The following is a 15,426-nucleotide window of genomic DNA, read 5'->3' on the forward strand; positions in this document are numbered from 1 at the left end:
TGATTAACAAAGAAATGAAAAAATAATAAGAAGCCCTTACTACGAAGAGAATCTGCCCTTTCTGAGACAGAATTGAAAAAGTCATTGAAATTATTGTATAACTAAAGGCTATGAAAAGAAATTATAAAACCTGTGTTTAGAATACTTGGCCTTTAAAACTTGCGCTTGCACAGAGTATCTAGAAGTAATTGGGGTGATGTGAAAAGAAGCATGCTTCAGTTTTATTATCAGAACAGAAGCAATAGAAAAATAAAAACAAAATGAAGAAAATCTGGCTGATTACTTTGGAGGAATAGAGAGATTTCCATAGGAGAATTATTAAGATTTTATGGGCTAGATTCACAAACATAAAATGAAATGGGATCTCAGAGGTTGAGAGAAACAAATAATCAAAGGAAGTAGATATACCCAATTCTGACTAAGCGAGGCAAGTAGAAAAGCTGAACATGTTTCCATGGTACCAAGTCAAGCAATTGTGACTGGAGCCTAAAGAAATCTAAACAGGGCAGAGAGATGTAATTTCAGAGAACAATCTGGAATGAATCCCTGAATACTGAGAATGTGGCTTTTTAAAGCTATATGTAAAGAGTCCAGAGTGATAAGTGGACACTACAACTTGAAGAATGGAGATACTATACCAAGGGTCCAGAAAATTGGAGCAAATTTAAAGGTAGAAAACAGTAAACCAACAAAAACATTTAATTTGTGTTTTTATTCTATTTTTAAAATTATATTTTACTGAGGTAATGTTGGTTTATAACATGTATATGATTTAGGGATATAGATTCACATTCCTTCAGAGGTATGATAGCTATCTTACCCAAAGCTATATTCAGATTCAACACAATCCCTATCTAAGTTTCATTGTTCAAAAATACAGAACAAACATATATGTACATACATACACATACACTGTGGACTCCTGAATGATGTAGAATAGAGGAGGATGGGGGGGCTAACACCCTACACAGTAATAATTCACACATAACTTTTGACTCCTCCCCCCCAATGTAACTACAGGCTATTGCCTACTGTTGACTAGAAACCTTACTGATAACATAGACGATATACTAATACATATTTTATATGCTACATGAGTTATAGACTGTATTCTTATAGAAAAGTAAACTAGACAAAATATTAAGAAAATCATAAGGAAGAGAAAATACAGCTACAGTTCTGTACTGTATTTGTTGATACTGTAAGTGCATGTCATCTGTTTATAAGATGAATCATAAACATCAGTACATATCAGAATGTGCATCAAAATTGTCTAGTACAATACAAAATGCTCTAGATGTCACATATATTACTAACACTAGATATCAAAAAGAAAAGATAATGTGAAAAAGAAATTCATGTTTATTTATAGGCATAAGATACATGTGTTGATAATACTCATTGGAAAAAAATTCCTGTATAAGTGGTCCAGTGCAGTTCACACCCCTATAGTTGAAGGATCAACTGGAAATGCAATTGGTTCTGTTTTTCTCAAGAACCCTAATTGTAAACATCCACTTAAATTTGAGTTTCAGATGAGTAACAAATAATTTCTAGCATGTGTCCTAAAATTGTATAGACATACATTACAAAACCATTTGTTGCTTATCAAATTTAACCAGGTGTCTAATATTTTATCTGGCAATCTTATCCTAAAAACATTAGAAAAACAGAGGGAGATAAAAACACCATGTGCCTATTTCACTTCTGGAAAAAGACATAGCACAAATAATTTCTACTCAAGTTCTGCGTGAAACAGTCACAATGTTGAAGAAAGCAAGTTTCTTGAAAGAGCAAAGAGTTAGCCTCCTCGTGTCCCTAGAGGCACAGATTTCTCAAGTAACAACAGGTGCTTTTGATAAGAAACATGCTAAGGTTAATTCTCCAGATGAAACAAATCAGAATAAAAGCAGTTGTATGGATCTAAGAAATTCCACAGCTATGCACTTGGCCGTTAGGTCTCCAGGACCAGACACCTGCTCACCAGATTTTGTAGAAGCTATCCCGACAGACAGAGTCACATTCAGACTGCTATTGGTACTCAAAGGTACTCAAACAAATTTTAAAGGTTTGAAAATAGTGCATTGCAAAGTAAGAAAATGGAAACAAACTTTGATGAGCAGGATGTTCAGTTACAGGTTTCTCAACTTGCAAAAAGGCTAAGGGGTCTTAACAGCCTCTCTGAGTGAGGCCATGGTGTGTATAGGTGACTATTCCTCCACATTAGGCCAAAATTAACCTCTGGATTTGAGAATTTTCCCAACAGAATTTAAATGCACAGGTCATGGATTAGAGATGATCAGGATACTGGTGTGGATAACTTCTTCACCTCTTGCATATAAGTCATCCTTTGTATGAGTCCTGTTTGAGTCTCCCTACTTGGAACTGCCCTCAAATCTCTTTCTACTATTAAAACCCTGAAACTTTGCTCTATTTTTTCACAACATGAATCACTCTCTAATGAATTTTTAGCATTTATTTAGCATAGCATTTTTTTCCCTCAACTAGAACATATTTTTTGTTTTTAAATTTTTGCTCACACTGTATCACAAGCTCCTAGAACATGGAGAGGCACACAGCAGGCACTTGATCAGTATTTGTTGAAAAAAATGAATGTAATTTAATCATATTGCAGAAAGAAGTCTTGATAATCATGCAAGTCATTATTTGGAACAAGTGGAATGAAGTGTCAAGAATCTATTTTAAAGTGGTTTTACTCTGCTACTCTTATATTCCCCCTGTGAACCCAGATGGGTCTGTGAAATAGTAGTGGTTCATATCTTGGTAGAGGCTATTTTAATAAATTCTTCTCTAGTTGTATAAGGGTTTAATGTTTAAATTTTTGGCTTAAGAGACAAAAATTCTAGAAAACACTGCAAATGGAGATTCTTTTTATACACTCATCTTTTTCTGTGTGAGAAGATTTTCCTAACACTCACAACCTCTTATCTCATTCCTAAGTCCTGTGAAGAAGTAGAGTGATTTTCCTGAATTATAAATTTTGAAGGAGAACTAGAGATATGTAGTCCAGTTCCTACCTCAATTTTTCTTTGGGATGGAGGCTTTTCAGGAAAGAGTCTACATTGATCTGTTTCCCAATGCTGTAAATTTTGCAGGAGGAATTTCCCACATGAAGAGACCTGTGGCTTTTCTGCATTCCTGTGGCTAAGTAAACAAGTATCATAGATCTAGATTGTAGTATGAAGTAGCCTATTGTTGCCAAACATTTCACTTATACTCTCCAGTCTAGCTTTTAAAAGTAATAAAGTCGATGCTTGATCTCTATCTGACATCTTGTCAATATTACAATTGGTTTCAAAATTGTTTTAGAATACAGAGATTATTTATTGGTTGCCTTTTAAACTTCATGGTCATGGTATGAATCAAGTTGTATCATTTACAATTCATTCCTCTTTTTTTTGGTAATTTCCTCTTTTTTTTATTAGAGTAATGACTATCAAATGTGTTTAATGCTAGTGACAGATGAATTAGATGTGTCTGCCTGACCTTATCCCAATGGGGAGGAAATAGACAAGCAAGCAATAGAATAAAATACTATAATATCAGTACTGCAATAACAATCTGTGTTTCAGGGACAGAACCACTGTCTTCCTCCCAAGGAGGGAAAAAGCTTTCATGAGGGAAGGACGAATTAGCAGAGTATTAACTGAAATGAGAGGAAGGATGCATAAATGGTTGAAATTTCATTTGAAAATTTCTTCACCAGATAATAAAATCAACTCTTAGCAAAAATATGTAGCAAGTGAAATTTATTTTTCAATACCTTCACCTATAATCAGCTTTCTGACTTTTTCTCTCATTTCCTAAGCACGCAAAGATCTTATGTTTGATTCCTTTCAACTATAAAGGTCAGTGACCTAAAATCATATCTATGTTAAAAAGTCTTTTGATTTGTCTGGAGTTACTCAGAGGAATTTGTGTTTAGAAGAAGTCCAGTACAGGTTCAAGCCCTAACACACATAAATGACTGGCTAAGCCAGCATTATTAGGAAAATAAGTGCTAGTGGTTCTTATCTAAAATTGCATCCAAAATATAATCTTGGGAGGAATCAGGTAACAGGGGTAAACAAGGCAACTTTCTTAAATCTATGGACCTTCCAGAGAAGAATTTAAGATGTATTTTTTGTAAATAATTTGCCTGAATTTCTATTATTATATTGAATGGGAAAACCATTTGAAATATGTCAACTCTGTACTAAGTTTGCACGAGACTGGTTTCATTTTTTAATAGGTCTAAGAACGTAATTTAATCTCCTTTTACTCTTATGTTTACATCATGCTAATATAGTCTATTATATTGTTAATTTCAGGTATGCTGATAAAGTTCAATGTATGGAATTTCAATTTTGGTCATTGTACTGTATATAATCACAGATTAGGATATTAACAAAAACAATATTTGGTAAGACTTTCTGGCCAATGAAAAATCACTGGAGTAAGCACTTTTGGAATCAAAGTTAGGTTTTTATCCCAGCTTTGACACTAACTATATAAGTGCCATCACATTAACTAATTCCATATCTGAGATCCTAAAGACTCATCTATAAAATGTGATTGATAATTATTCAAGGTTAAATGAAAATGGACTGGGCCAAGACTGGAAGGGAGATGCAAGGGAACTGGATTTCATTCCAAACTAGAAGGGAAGTGAATTTTTAAGAAAGTTAAAGGAGAAACTGAAGATAATGGCAACACAAATTTCTTACAACTGCAGGACTTAGAGAAGAACAAAAAGGCACTGAGTTATATAGCGGGGTCTGGAAATTACTTTAATATCATTGCCCAGATTCCCCAGTACCTTGTTCCTATTTCTAACCCTAAAATATTTTGGGATAACTGAGTATATAGAGACAAATATACACTAAAGCAATAGCATGGGGCATACTGTTGAATAACCTTATCTAGTCTATTATCCCAGGTTAGTGGCAAATACATTATCTTAAATTACTTTTAAAAATAAACCAGCTCTTGAAAGTGATTGATTCAGCATAACAGACTTAAGTCAAAGAGTGCCTACCATTCTCCTTCTATACAGTAGCAGTACAGAATACAGAAGTAGCACAATTTAGATGCTTCAAATGATAAGGGAGGTCTTCTAGAATAAAATGAAGCCCAGGAAAATATAGTGAATCTTCCTCTCCGTAGTGACAGTTTTGCACATGTGCAAGCTCTATAGTTACATAGTATGGTGCTAGCAGCCAGAGGAGTTCATCAAATTTTCATAGTAGATAGGAAATCTCCTCCAGTTGCCTAAGTCCCTGACCAAGTTAGTGAAATAAAATGAGCACCATGCCATCAATATCATAGTTTAATCATCGAGACGTGGTTTGAAATAGGAAACTGATAAGCAACAAAAGTATCTTGAGACCCAGCACAGACCTGAAATGACATCCACGAGAAGCGTGGCCTCAGGATCTTTGAAACTAATGTGCCCTCATGTCTTACATTGTACTTAATGTTCCCTACTTTCTTATTCTTTTTACCATAAATCATTAAAAGCTTGACTGGTTTTAAATCTTTGGTTCAGTGACACATGTTTATTATTCAATTCCTAACAAGGATGGTTTATCAGCTTTCTGAAGGAGAAAACTAAAATGGCAAACAGAATGTCAAAAGAAGGGGGAGCTAAAAAGCAAGAACATGCATAGCAAAAGTGACAGCTGAGATTTGATATGAAGAAAGGCATAGATATAATTGTATTAACACACTTGACAATAATGGGAGTTCATAAAACTGTCCTCGAATCATTAGGAAAATGTTAAATCATGTTCAATGAATTCTAATATAAAGGCAGGAATGTGTCTAATCATTATGATTTTTACCAAACGAGTTAATATTAGAACAGTTTGACATTTGAAAAGGAAGCATTCAATTACTTGAAAGCAAAATAATCTTATGTGTTATAGCCTGGTAATAAATAGATTATTTATATTAAGGGATAGCATAGTATTACTGGCATAATTGTTATTAATAATTTAAATTCCAGATAGTAAAATAAAGAAAAAACTTCAATAAATTTGACTTATTTTTCAGAAACTCAATATACTGGCTTTGTGGAATTTCAGTTTCCACAGTATTGACTCAAGTTAATTTTGAGGAAAAATTATACCTTCATAATATTTCTCTACATGAAAACAATAGTGTTTTTGTTTTTAAACAGACTACAATCAATGGCTCTCCTGCCTGCCTGTGACTATGTGGTCTTTTCACAAACTTCACTTTGCAAAACAGCAGCAGCAGCTCTCTGCCCACTTGTGTCTATTCAGGTGTTCTTCTGTCCTTCTCTTTTCCCTAATAAACCTGTCATTTTAAAAATGTAAAAATAAAGACTTCAATCACACCTATGCCATCAAGAATTTCTTAGCTATTGAACACTAAATTGTAAAAAGAAGACATTATTGCAAAGTTGTTGAAACAAAGTTTACAAAAATATCAATTTGTAAAAAAACAAATTGAGGTGACAATCATTTATAATTGGAATATCCTCTTGATCAACTGAAATAAATATAGTCACTTTAAGTAGTGTTAGCATGATATATCTTTTTCCATCTTTTTATAGTTAATCTTCTCTGTCTACTTTTTCAGGTCATTTTGTTTTATAGGGAACATATATTGTCTTCCTTTTTACTTTTTTATTTTTTAAGGTTTATTTATTTATGCATACAAGAACTGGGGTACAGGCCAGAGGTGTGGGGGTGGGCGAGAGGATTTACCAGAGACAGAGTGGGGAACAGAACAGGCAGACTGATTGAAATACACTGCTGAGGGGAGCAGCGGGCAAGTCAGGAGAGGTCTGCTGCACCATGTGGGTATCTCCCTGGCTGGGGATCAAACTCGTGCTGCAGTGGCTGTGAATAGCTTCATATGTTGTGTCTTAACCCCTTGAGCCACCAGGGAGGCCCTGTCTTCCTTTTTAAACTAGTCTGACTAGCTCTTCAGACTAGTCTGACTACTTCTATTGAAGTATTTATACGATTTATACTTGAGGTAATTACCTATATGTTAAAGTATGTCTGCCATTTTGTTATTTGTTTTCTATTCCTCTGTTTCCTTGGTCCTATATTTCTTTTTTCCTTGCCTTCCTGTGGATTACTTATATATATTTCTAGTTCAATTTTGGTGAATTTATAGTACTACTTGGGTATATCACTGTATACTTAGTTGGGGTTATTCTAGATAACCATAAAATGCTTATATAACTTATCAAAGCCTACCATGTTTAATGTTATACCACTTCAAGTAAAACAGAAATCTTACTTTAATATAAGTCTCTTTACCCTCCTGATTTTATAATGCACTTGTCTTAACTTTTTCTTCTATACACATTGTGAACCATAATAGGTACTGTATATTTGCTTTAATTGAAATATGAGATAAAAGAAAGTTTATGCTTAGTTCTGTTTTTATCCATTCTATTGTTCATCTGAAGTTGAAACATTCTTTGTATTGTGTGTTGGGTATTTACCGGGTGGAGTCTTTGCAGAGATGATGATCTATGAACAGATTCAAAAAATACCAAGGAGGTGAAAATAAGAGGCTTTGAATTTATATTGGACTAAGGAGAAAAAGTAGAAACTATGAAATATCATTCCTAGTCTCTGTCTTTTGAACCAGGATGGTTAAGAACATCTAACACTCAGACAAAAACATCACAAGAAGTTCAGGTTCTGAGGGAAAGATACAGATTTGGTGAGTTTGAGGCACTCAAAAGATCTAAGAGATTGTGTCTAATAGACATTTAAATATCATACTGAGGTCTTGTGCAGAGGTATCAATTTATGAGTCTTCTGATTATAGGAATAAGTAGCATTTTTGTTGCAATAAGATTGTCTAAGGGGAGAGTATATTTGGAAAGAAGACATCACTCTTCAGAAATTATAATATGTAATGACTAGAAATAGAAAGTGAGTATGCCCAAAAATAACTGGAGGGATTGAGGAAAACCAGGAGAGTATATTATGGTAACCAAAGCACTTGAGGTTTTTCAAAAGGGGGAAATGATCAACAGTGTTGATTCCAGTTAGGAAGTACACTGAAAAAATGCCTGATGGGTTTAGCAACTGGTAGACAGAATTCTAAGATGCCCCTTGAACATTGCATCTCCAAGTGCTCAAGCTTTGTATAATCCTCTCCTCCTGGTTGGACAAAGGGTCTGTGACTTGTTTCTAGCCAATAGCATATGGAAAAAGGAAAGTTGTAATTAAGTTCCAGAATCAGATGATCTTTAGATAATCAAATGTGAGATGATCTTGGGTGAGTGTGGTTTAATCAGGTGAAAAAACTTTAAAGGAAAGCACCTTCCCTAAGGAGAAGGAGCTCCTTGATGGCTTAATGAAATAATGCAGCCATATTGAGAAAATATGTATACAAGCAACTGCAGGAGGCTTCTAAAACCTATAGGTGGCCTCTGGATAGAAGTCAACAAAAGGCAAGGTTATAATGCATGAGTGTTGTTTTAAGCCAGTAAATTTTTGGTAATTTGTTACATAGCAATAAAAAGTTGATACAGTAGCATAAAGGTATTATTGTGGTCTGAATGAGATCCTTTACAGTAAAGTGACTGGGTAGAATGTAGGCTATAGAGGTTTGGAAGAATGATTAGAAGGACATTCCACTGTATGCAGTTGGAAGGCATACATATAACTCTTTAGAGAGGTTTTCCCAGAAACAACAAAAATTGAGCTCTAAATAAAATGGGGCTGTGGTTTTCAGAGCAAGTTTTACTTTTGTTTTTTATTGGGAAGTAACTTAAGCATACTTAAAAGTCTGTCTTTTAAAATAATCAATGTATTTTTTGTTTGAAGTTGCATGGCTATGCTGGATGCAGCTTAGTTAGATATAATTCATATAAGATAATTGGTTATGGACTACATCTGATGAACCTAATGTTGATCTTCAGATTGAAAATGTGAAAGATTATGAAAGAAAGCAATATAAAATATGCTATTTAGCAAAACTTTCCCATAGGTTGTATCTCCAAAATGAAAGAGGGTTCTCCTTGCATATGGAGGACCTGTAGTCTTAGCCAAGTCCACTATGCCTTTCAATTTTTCAATTAAGGGAAGCCACTACTACTTGGCTTTCTATGATGGTTTTCTGAGGTGGCAGCTTTCCACACGAGTCAACCAGTAAGAATTGCTCTTGATCCTTTATATTGAATTTGTGAAATTACAGAAAAGAATTATGTCATTGTGTGAGACAAACAAAGACTATCTAACATGAATTGCTAACTAAAAGTGCTGAAAAAAATATCCAGCTTTATGTCATTTCTTCACAACCTGTTCTTTACTATGCATTATTGTTTCTAAATATAATGGTGATAATTTCTGTATAGTTTCATTTCTGTCATCAGAAACACACTATATTTCCCTCAAATAATTTGATATAAGAATACCAATAGTAGCGAGTTAATGTGAGAAAGAAGAAAGACAACTTATGTCCTAGGTTCTGTACCAAGTACTTAATAGAAATGTCTCTTGATTATCAAAACAACCCTACAAGGTGGGCTTTATCATCATCCTCATTTTCAAGATAAGTTAACACAATATTATATTGTAAAAAGTATACCCAGGTTACTGAAGCTGGTCACATTGTATCATCTAAGAGACCCCTTTTCTGTGCTCTAAAGTTAATGTCTTAATTAACTAGTAGGCTATGCAGCTTCCATCCTGAAAAGAGGATTCTTTCTTCAGGAATTAACACTGATCTGCAACAGGCCAAGATGAACTTTTCATTATAATAACAAGGGATAATTAAGATCTCTGCGGATGACAATAACAACTTAGAGGTTTCTCATTACATATGCTCAATATCATATTCAATCTAGCTGTGCTCTTATACCAATACTTCAAAAATTGCTCCTACTGCCACAATGCCATTGAGGACCTGCCTGCTATAATACAAACAACAGTTATATTACGTACCTTATGTCATACAACAGAAAGATTTTATCAACCTTTATCTTTTGTATCAATGATGTTTTATATCATCTGTAGCCAGTGACACAGGGATCTTGACTTAGGCTTAGGTTTTCAACTTGGGCTTGTAAGGCTTCTTCAGAAATAATAGATTACTGCAATCTACCCTCAGAGGTTTTGATTCAGTAGATACGAGTTACAGTCCTAAAATCTGCATTTCTACCAAGTTCCCAGAGTTGTTATTGCTGCTCTGTGTCTCACACTTTGAGAACCTCTGGCTAAGACAAGTGTTTAAAACTTTTTTTCCTTTAAAGAATCTGGTAAATACTTTTGTCCTTGTGGGTCATGTAGTGGCTGTCACCACTACTAAACTCTTCCATTGTGGTATGAAAGTAGATACACACACTACAAAATAATTAGGAGATGGCCATATATCAATAAAAGTTTACAGAAACAGGTGGTAGGCTGGCTTTGGTCAGTGCACACTGTAGTAGGGCAATCTCTGGATTAGACCAAATCTGTACAGGAAGCCTGGAAAGTCACTTTGTATACATTAAATCATTAAATAGCAACTCTGTGAAAATTAGCTATAGTTTTCTCCACAAAATTCTCTTCTACATTTTAAATAAAACCCTCAGAACTATTTCAGAGAGTAAGTGGTTTGTGTTAAATTAACATTGAGGAAAAACCCCAAAGCTTTCTTATGATCAATAAAAAAGCAATACCTTTAAGTACAAGTCCAGATCTTATAGCTTTTGTTTTAAGATACTTATGAACTCTTATCTTTATTTTAGTTTTACTTGGATATTGTTTCTAGAGTTAGAAATTATAAATTTTCCAAATAAAAAAAGGACACTATATCCAATGACATAGATGCTAAACCAATCTGGTTATCTACTGACTTTATAATCAAATGAAATAAAATAAAAATGTTCTTCTTGCCTCAGGTATAAACCAACATTATGTATTTGGTCTTTATCCACATCAGTGTATTAAAAATGGGAATATCATCTTAAAAGTCTACTAAATTGTAGATGCCAGTGAACCTATTCCATTAGCTCTATTCTTATAAAATGTAAGTTCCTGTAAAAAGGCCATAATTCAGATAAATATTTACCATAATGGAAGGTGATTTGGTTCCTTGAAAATAATTATATGCAAATACATGAGGGAAACCGGCCTTACGGGTCATCTTACAAACTTAAAATGAAAGTATTGTGTCAAATATCTCCGATAATGCTATAGAAGTATTAAAACAAAATTCCTACAGACAGCTTCGTGTTTTAATGTCTAATAAATTTGAAGATGAACTAAATGACTATATGGCAGGATATATGATATCCATCTTTCCAAATATTTCCCTAAGTTTTATTAAATCAAATGTTTTACTTAACCAACAGGTTTCTATGTACCACAAGGTATTTGTTCTTTAGACAAATGAAGGGCTTTTCAAAGAAACCTCAGTGTAAGAAAAATATTGAAAGCGCATTTTTATCAAATGAAATTAGAAAATGTTGATTTTAAACCATTTAAAACAAACTAAATTTTTTCAGTTTAACATCAGGAACCCTCAAAAACATTAATGTTCATTGCATAAATACTTAAGAAAGACATGCTATATTGTGCAAATTTTTCCAATTTCATTTGAACATGGAATCCAATTACCAGAAGAAAATCTTGACATACCAGAGGAACCCTTAAGAACTCAGTGTTCTTAGTGCCCAAATCCAGGTACTATGCAGGATTTTGTTTTTAAGATACAAATTAATTTGATTCAGCAAATATTTATTATTTGATAATCACACATCAAAAATTGAGTCTTAATATGCTACTCACCAAAATTTATTTAAAGCACAGTTATCCTATAAACATACTTACACTCTTCTTCAGGCCTCTTCCGAAACGCTGCACGAACTTCTTTACAAGGACTTCTCTGATATTGTGGGGGATTCCGTCCCCTTATTAGGTTCTCCATTCTGTAAGAGGGAAAAAAATATTATTTTAAACTCAAAATCTTGATTAATTTTGACAAATTAAATGTTATAAATCAAGAGTCAGTAATTCAAGTACCTACAGAGGTTTGGTAGTTAACACCATTATGCATATCTGGCAAGGAGTAAGACAGTAGGGAATGGCAGGGTGTGTGGTAAACTGAAACATGCTTGATTTTTCTAAAGCAATACAATTTTAAAAATGCAAGGGAAAAAAATGTAAAAACACCATGTGGACAAAGTTCCACAAATGTATATTCACCATTTAGAAATTATTATGTACAGAATGTTTGTACATTTAGTTTCCATAGATAATCTTCAGGGTGAAACTTCAGAGACAATCTTGGAAGATAAATTTCATCCCTGTCACCCATACACAATCTTCATATGCTGAGGCCCTAACTTCCACTGTGATCATATTTGCAAGTAGACCTATTGGGAGGTTGTGGAGTTGGAGGGACTCCTATGGCTAGTGGCACAGAGAATTATGTTTCCTATGTTTCAATGAGAAATTGGGAACAGACAATACACAACAAGTAATATTAAAATGGTGTGAATATGACATAAATAAGCTTTTGTACTGAACAGTAACATAAGACTATTTCTATGGCAAGCTACAACTGGTTCTTAGAAACACTTCCTGAAATCAACTCACTTCATACTTTCTGAAATCCACTCACGTAGGAGCTCCTTTAAGTGCATGTGTGAGTGTGTGTTTGTGTGTATTTATAGCCCATGTCTGTGTATACAAAGTATAAGAAAATGTTTTCAATGATAACTTAAACTTGAGTTTCACTTGAAGCTCATATCAAATGAGAAAAAGATTTATATCTCCCGAGGTTCCTTGAGACACAGGAAACCAAGTGAAACCAAGACATAATTTGCTTTAAGATTACATATGAGGGAGGGGGAAAAATTTGTCTTCTAGGACTGTCCCTGAAGTTTCACCCTGAGGATTAGCCATGGAAACTAAGTTATACGAAATTTTCTAGTTTGTGACTTTTGAATTAATTCAATGCACAATTTTGATTACATGTTTCAGCAAGTACATGAATTTCCATTATGAATTCATAACAAATTTAAGTGAACTTATAATTAGTCACCAGTATTTGGAAGCTCAAGATAATAAAGTACATCATACATAATCTGCACATGTATGTAACATTGTCAAATAATTTTAAAACCAACTGTATTGATGAGGAATGACAAGTTATCCTGATTGGTAATTTGTAAGCCACTCTCTTGAATATGTTATTATTTTTCCCTTTTTTATATTTATGACTATCGTGGAGTATGTGAAAAAAACAAAAGTGGTCTATTTGGTTTCCATGTAAATATGTTTGTGAGTGCTCCAAAAAACTGATACACAAGTTATAAAGTATTTTGAGAGCTTTAAGAAAGAAAGTTTCATTTATAAGGTTGCTATTGAAAACAAAAATTCAAGGAATTTATGGGTGCCAGGAATCATGATACCCAAAGGTTTCATTCTGGGAATACTCACAAGTGGATATGCAAGAGATTAAGCAGTGTTAGCAATGCTGAATGGTTTAATTTTTATGAACCTAGGTTCTGAAAGCAGATTCTCTGGGTTCAAAATACCATTCTGTCTCTTAAAGAATTATTTTAGAGAAAGATAACTTTGTGACAATTTTTTCATCAGTAAAGAGGGATAACATTAGCTGCCTGATAGGATCCATATGTAGATTAAAAGTGTGAAGATTAAACAATTTTTATACATGTAAAAGGCTTTACATTGTGTCTGTCAGGAAAAAAAAAAAACAGCAATTGTAGCTATTACTAATCATAATTATCCTAAATAATTATCCTAAATTATATTACATTATATGCAAAAATTTTAAAGGTCCAGTATGCTAAGAAAAATATAAAAGTTTGCTTTTATTTAATAAAAAAAGAGCAGATGGATAGCTGAGATATAAAAAAATTCTGGTTAAACAAATGCTATGGTTCTCACAAAAACAAAACATCCATACATATGAATTGCCAATTTTTGGAAATGAGGAACTTAATAAAGTATTTTACTTAGTAAGATTCAAGCAATTATTATATGATAATCTTTCAAGCATATTAACATGAGTAAAGTGAGTTGTTATCCACGATTTAACAAAAGTGCTACATAGGTTATTCTTTCTTACAGAATTTAGACAATACTTCAAAATTGTGCAGTGATCTTTGACCTTGCAAGAACAATGACTATATATTATAATGTATTACTATCATTTATCTCATTTAATCTTTATAACAGTCTTCTGAAAGAGCTGTTTGAAGATGAGGAAACTAAGGCTCACAAATATTCAATTACCTGCTCATAGGCACACAGGAAGTAAAAAAGTTTCAAGTGAGACTTAATCAAGAGTCTCTGAATTTTGACATTTCCCCACTTGCTTCTTCATCCATTATTTCGATGACTCTATGGATTATTCATTATAATTCTACCAGGAGACTGAACACTTGAAAATTTACTGTGTAATACATGTTAATGTATTCTTATCAAATATATATTAATATCTACAAACATATAGTACAAATACATTGGATAATTATATTACATAGAAATATACACACTTCTATATACACGCACAGACACCCCTTAGTACCTGTATGGGATTAGTTCCAGAACACCCACTAATACCAGAATCGAAGGATGCTCAAGTCCCTTATATAAAATGTGTAGTATTTGCATATACTCATATTCTCTCATAAATTTTAAGTAATCTCTTGGTTGCTTAATAATATCTAATACAATGTAAAGGTTTTGTAAATAGCAGATACACTGTACTGTTAGAGAATAATGACAAGAAAAAGAAGACACATCCACTGTGGGCCATATATAGTACGTATTGTTGACCCACTGTTGGCTGAATTTGCAGATGCTGAACTACAGATATGGAGGGTCACCCTTATACATATTGGTATGTATATACTCCGATCTGCTAATGACAGGCTGATTTTTTTAATCACTCAGCTACTGTCACTGAATGTTTGCCTCTATCAGTGACATCTAAAATTTCTGAGAACCAACAAAAATAGCTGTGACCAAAGCAACTCACTGTAAATAATATATACAACATACTAGTGAATGAAAAATTTTAAAATGACATAAAAATCTATTTTTTCTTTGGAATGCTAAATGTTATGGCCAGTAAAAAATACACTTTGAATCAAGTTAAAAGTTTTACAAGGTGATATTCATGTCCAAACGATATAACTGTGGGACTTCTAATTCCTATGATTACACTTCCAACTGCTTGGACACTTCCAACAGTGTCATTAAAGATCTACAGCTTGCATTAAATGGTCAGACAAAATAACCAAGAATGAAGTCTTGGAGCACAACCAGGGCACAGCAAAGGCACTATATGAGCTACTCTCAAGCTTGGCAAGCCACCAGCAGGAGTGTGTTAACAGATCCAGCAGGGAGAGATTAAGTGTGATGACCACAAGCAAGACAGATGCTCTAACAACTCATTGAAGAGCTC

General features: G+C 33.5%; 1 protein-coding gene across 3 annotated transcripts in view; it reads right to left on the reverse strand.

The window, feature by feature from the left end:
• The window catches only part of LRRC7 (leucine rich repeat containing 7), a gene marked incomplete at both ends in the record, with an annotated part of 319,842 nt that extends 307,929 nt beyond the window's left edge, over positions 1–11,913 (reverse strand). For all 3 annotated transcript variants that reach the window (XM_084242632.1, XM_084242631.1, XM_084242630.1), the window contains one exon: positions 11,817–11,913. In XM_084242632.1, coding sequence (XP_084098758.1) covers positions 11,817–11,913 — 97 coding nt within the window. The remainder of the gene's footprint in view (positions 1–11,816) is intronic.
• Positions 11,914–15,426: the final 3,513 nt, after the last annotated feature.

Source organism: Talpa europaea (assembly GCF_964194135.1).
Source record: "Talpa europaea genome assembly, chromosome: 9".
Lineage (NCBI taxonomy): Eukaryota > Metazoa > Chordata > Mammalia > Eulipotyphla > Talpidae > Talpa > Talpa europaea.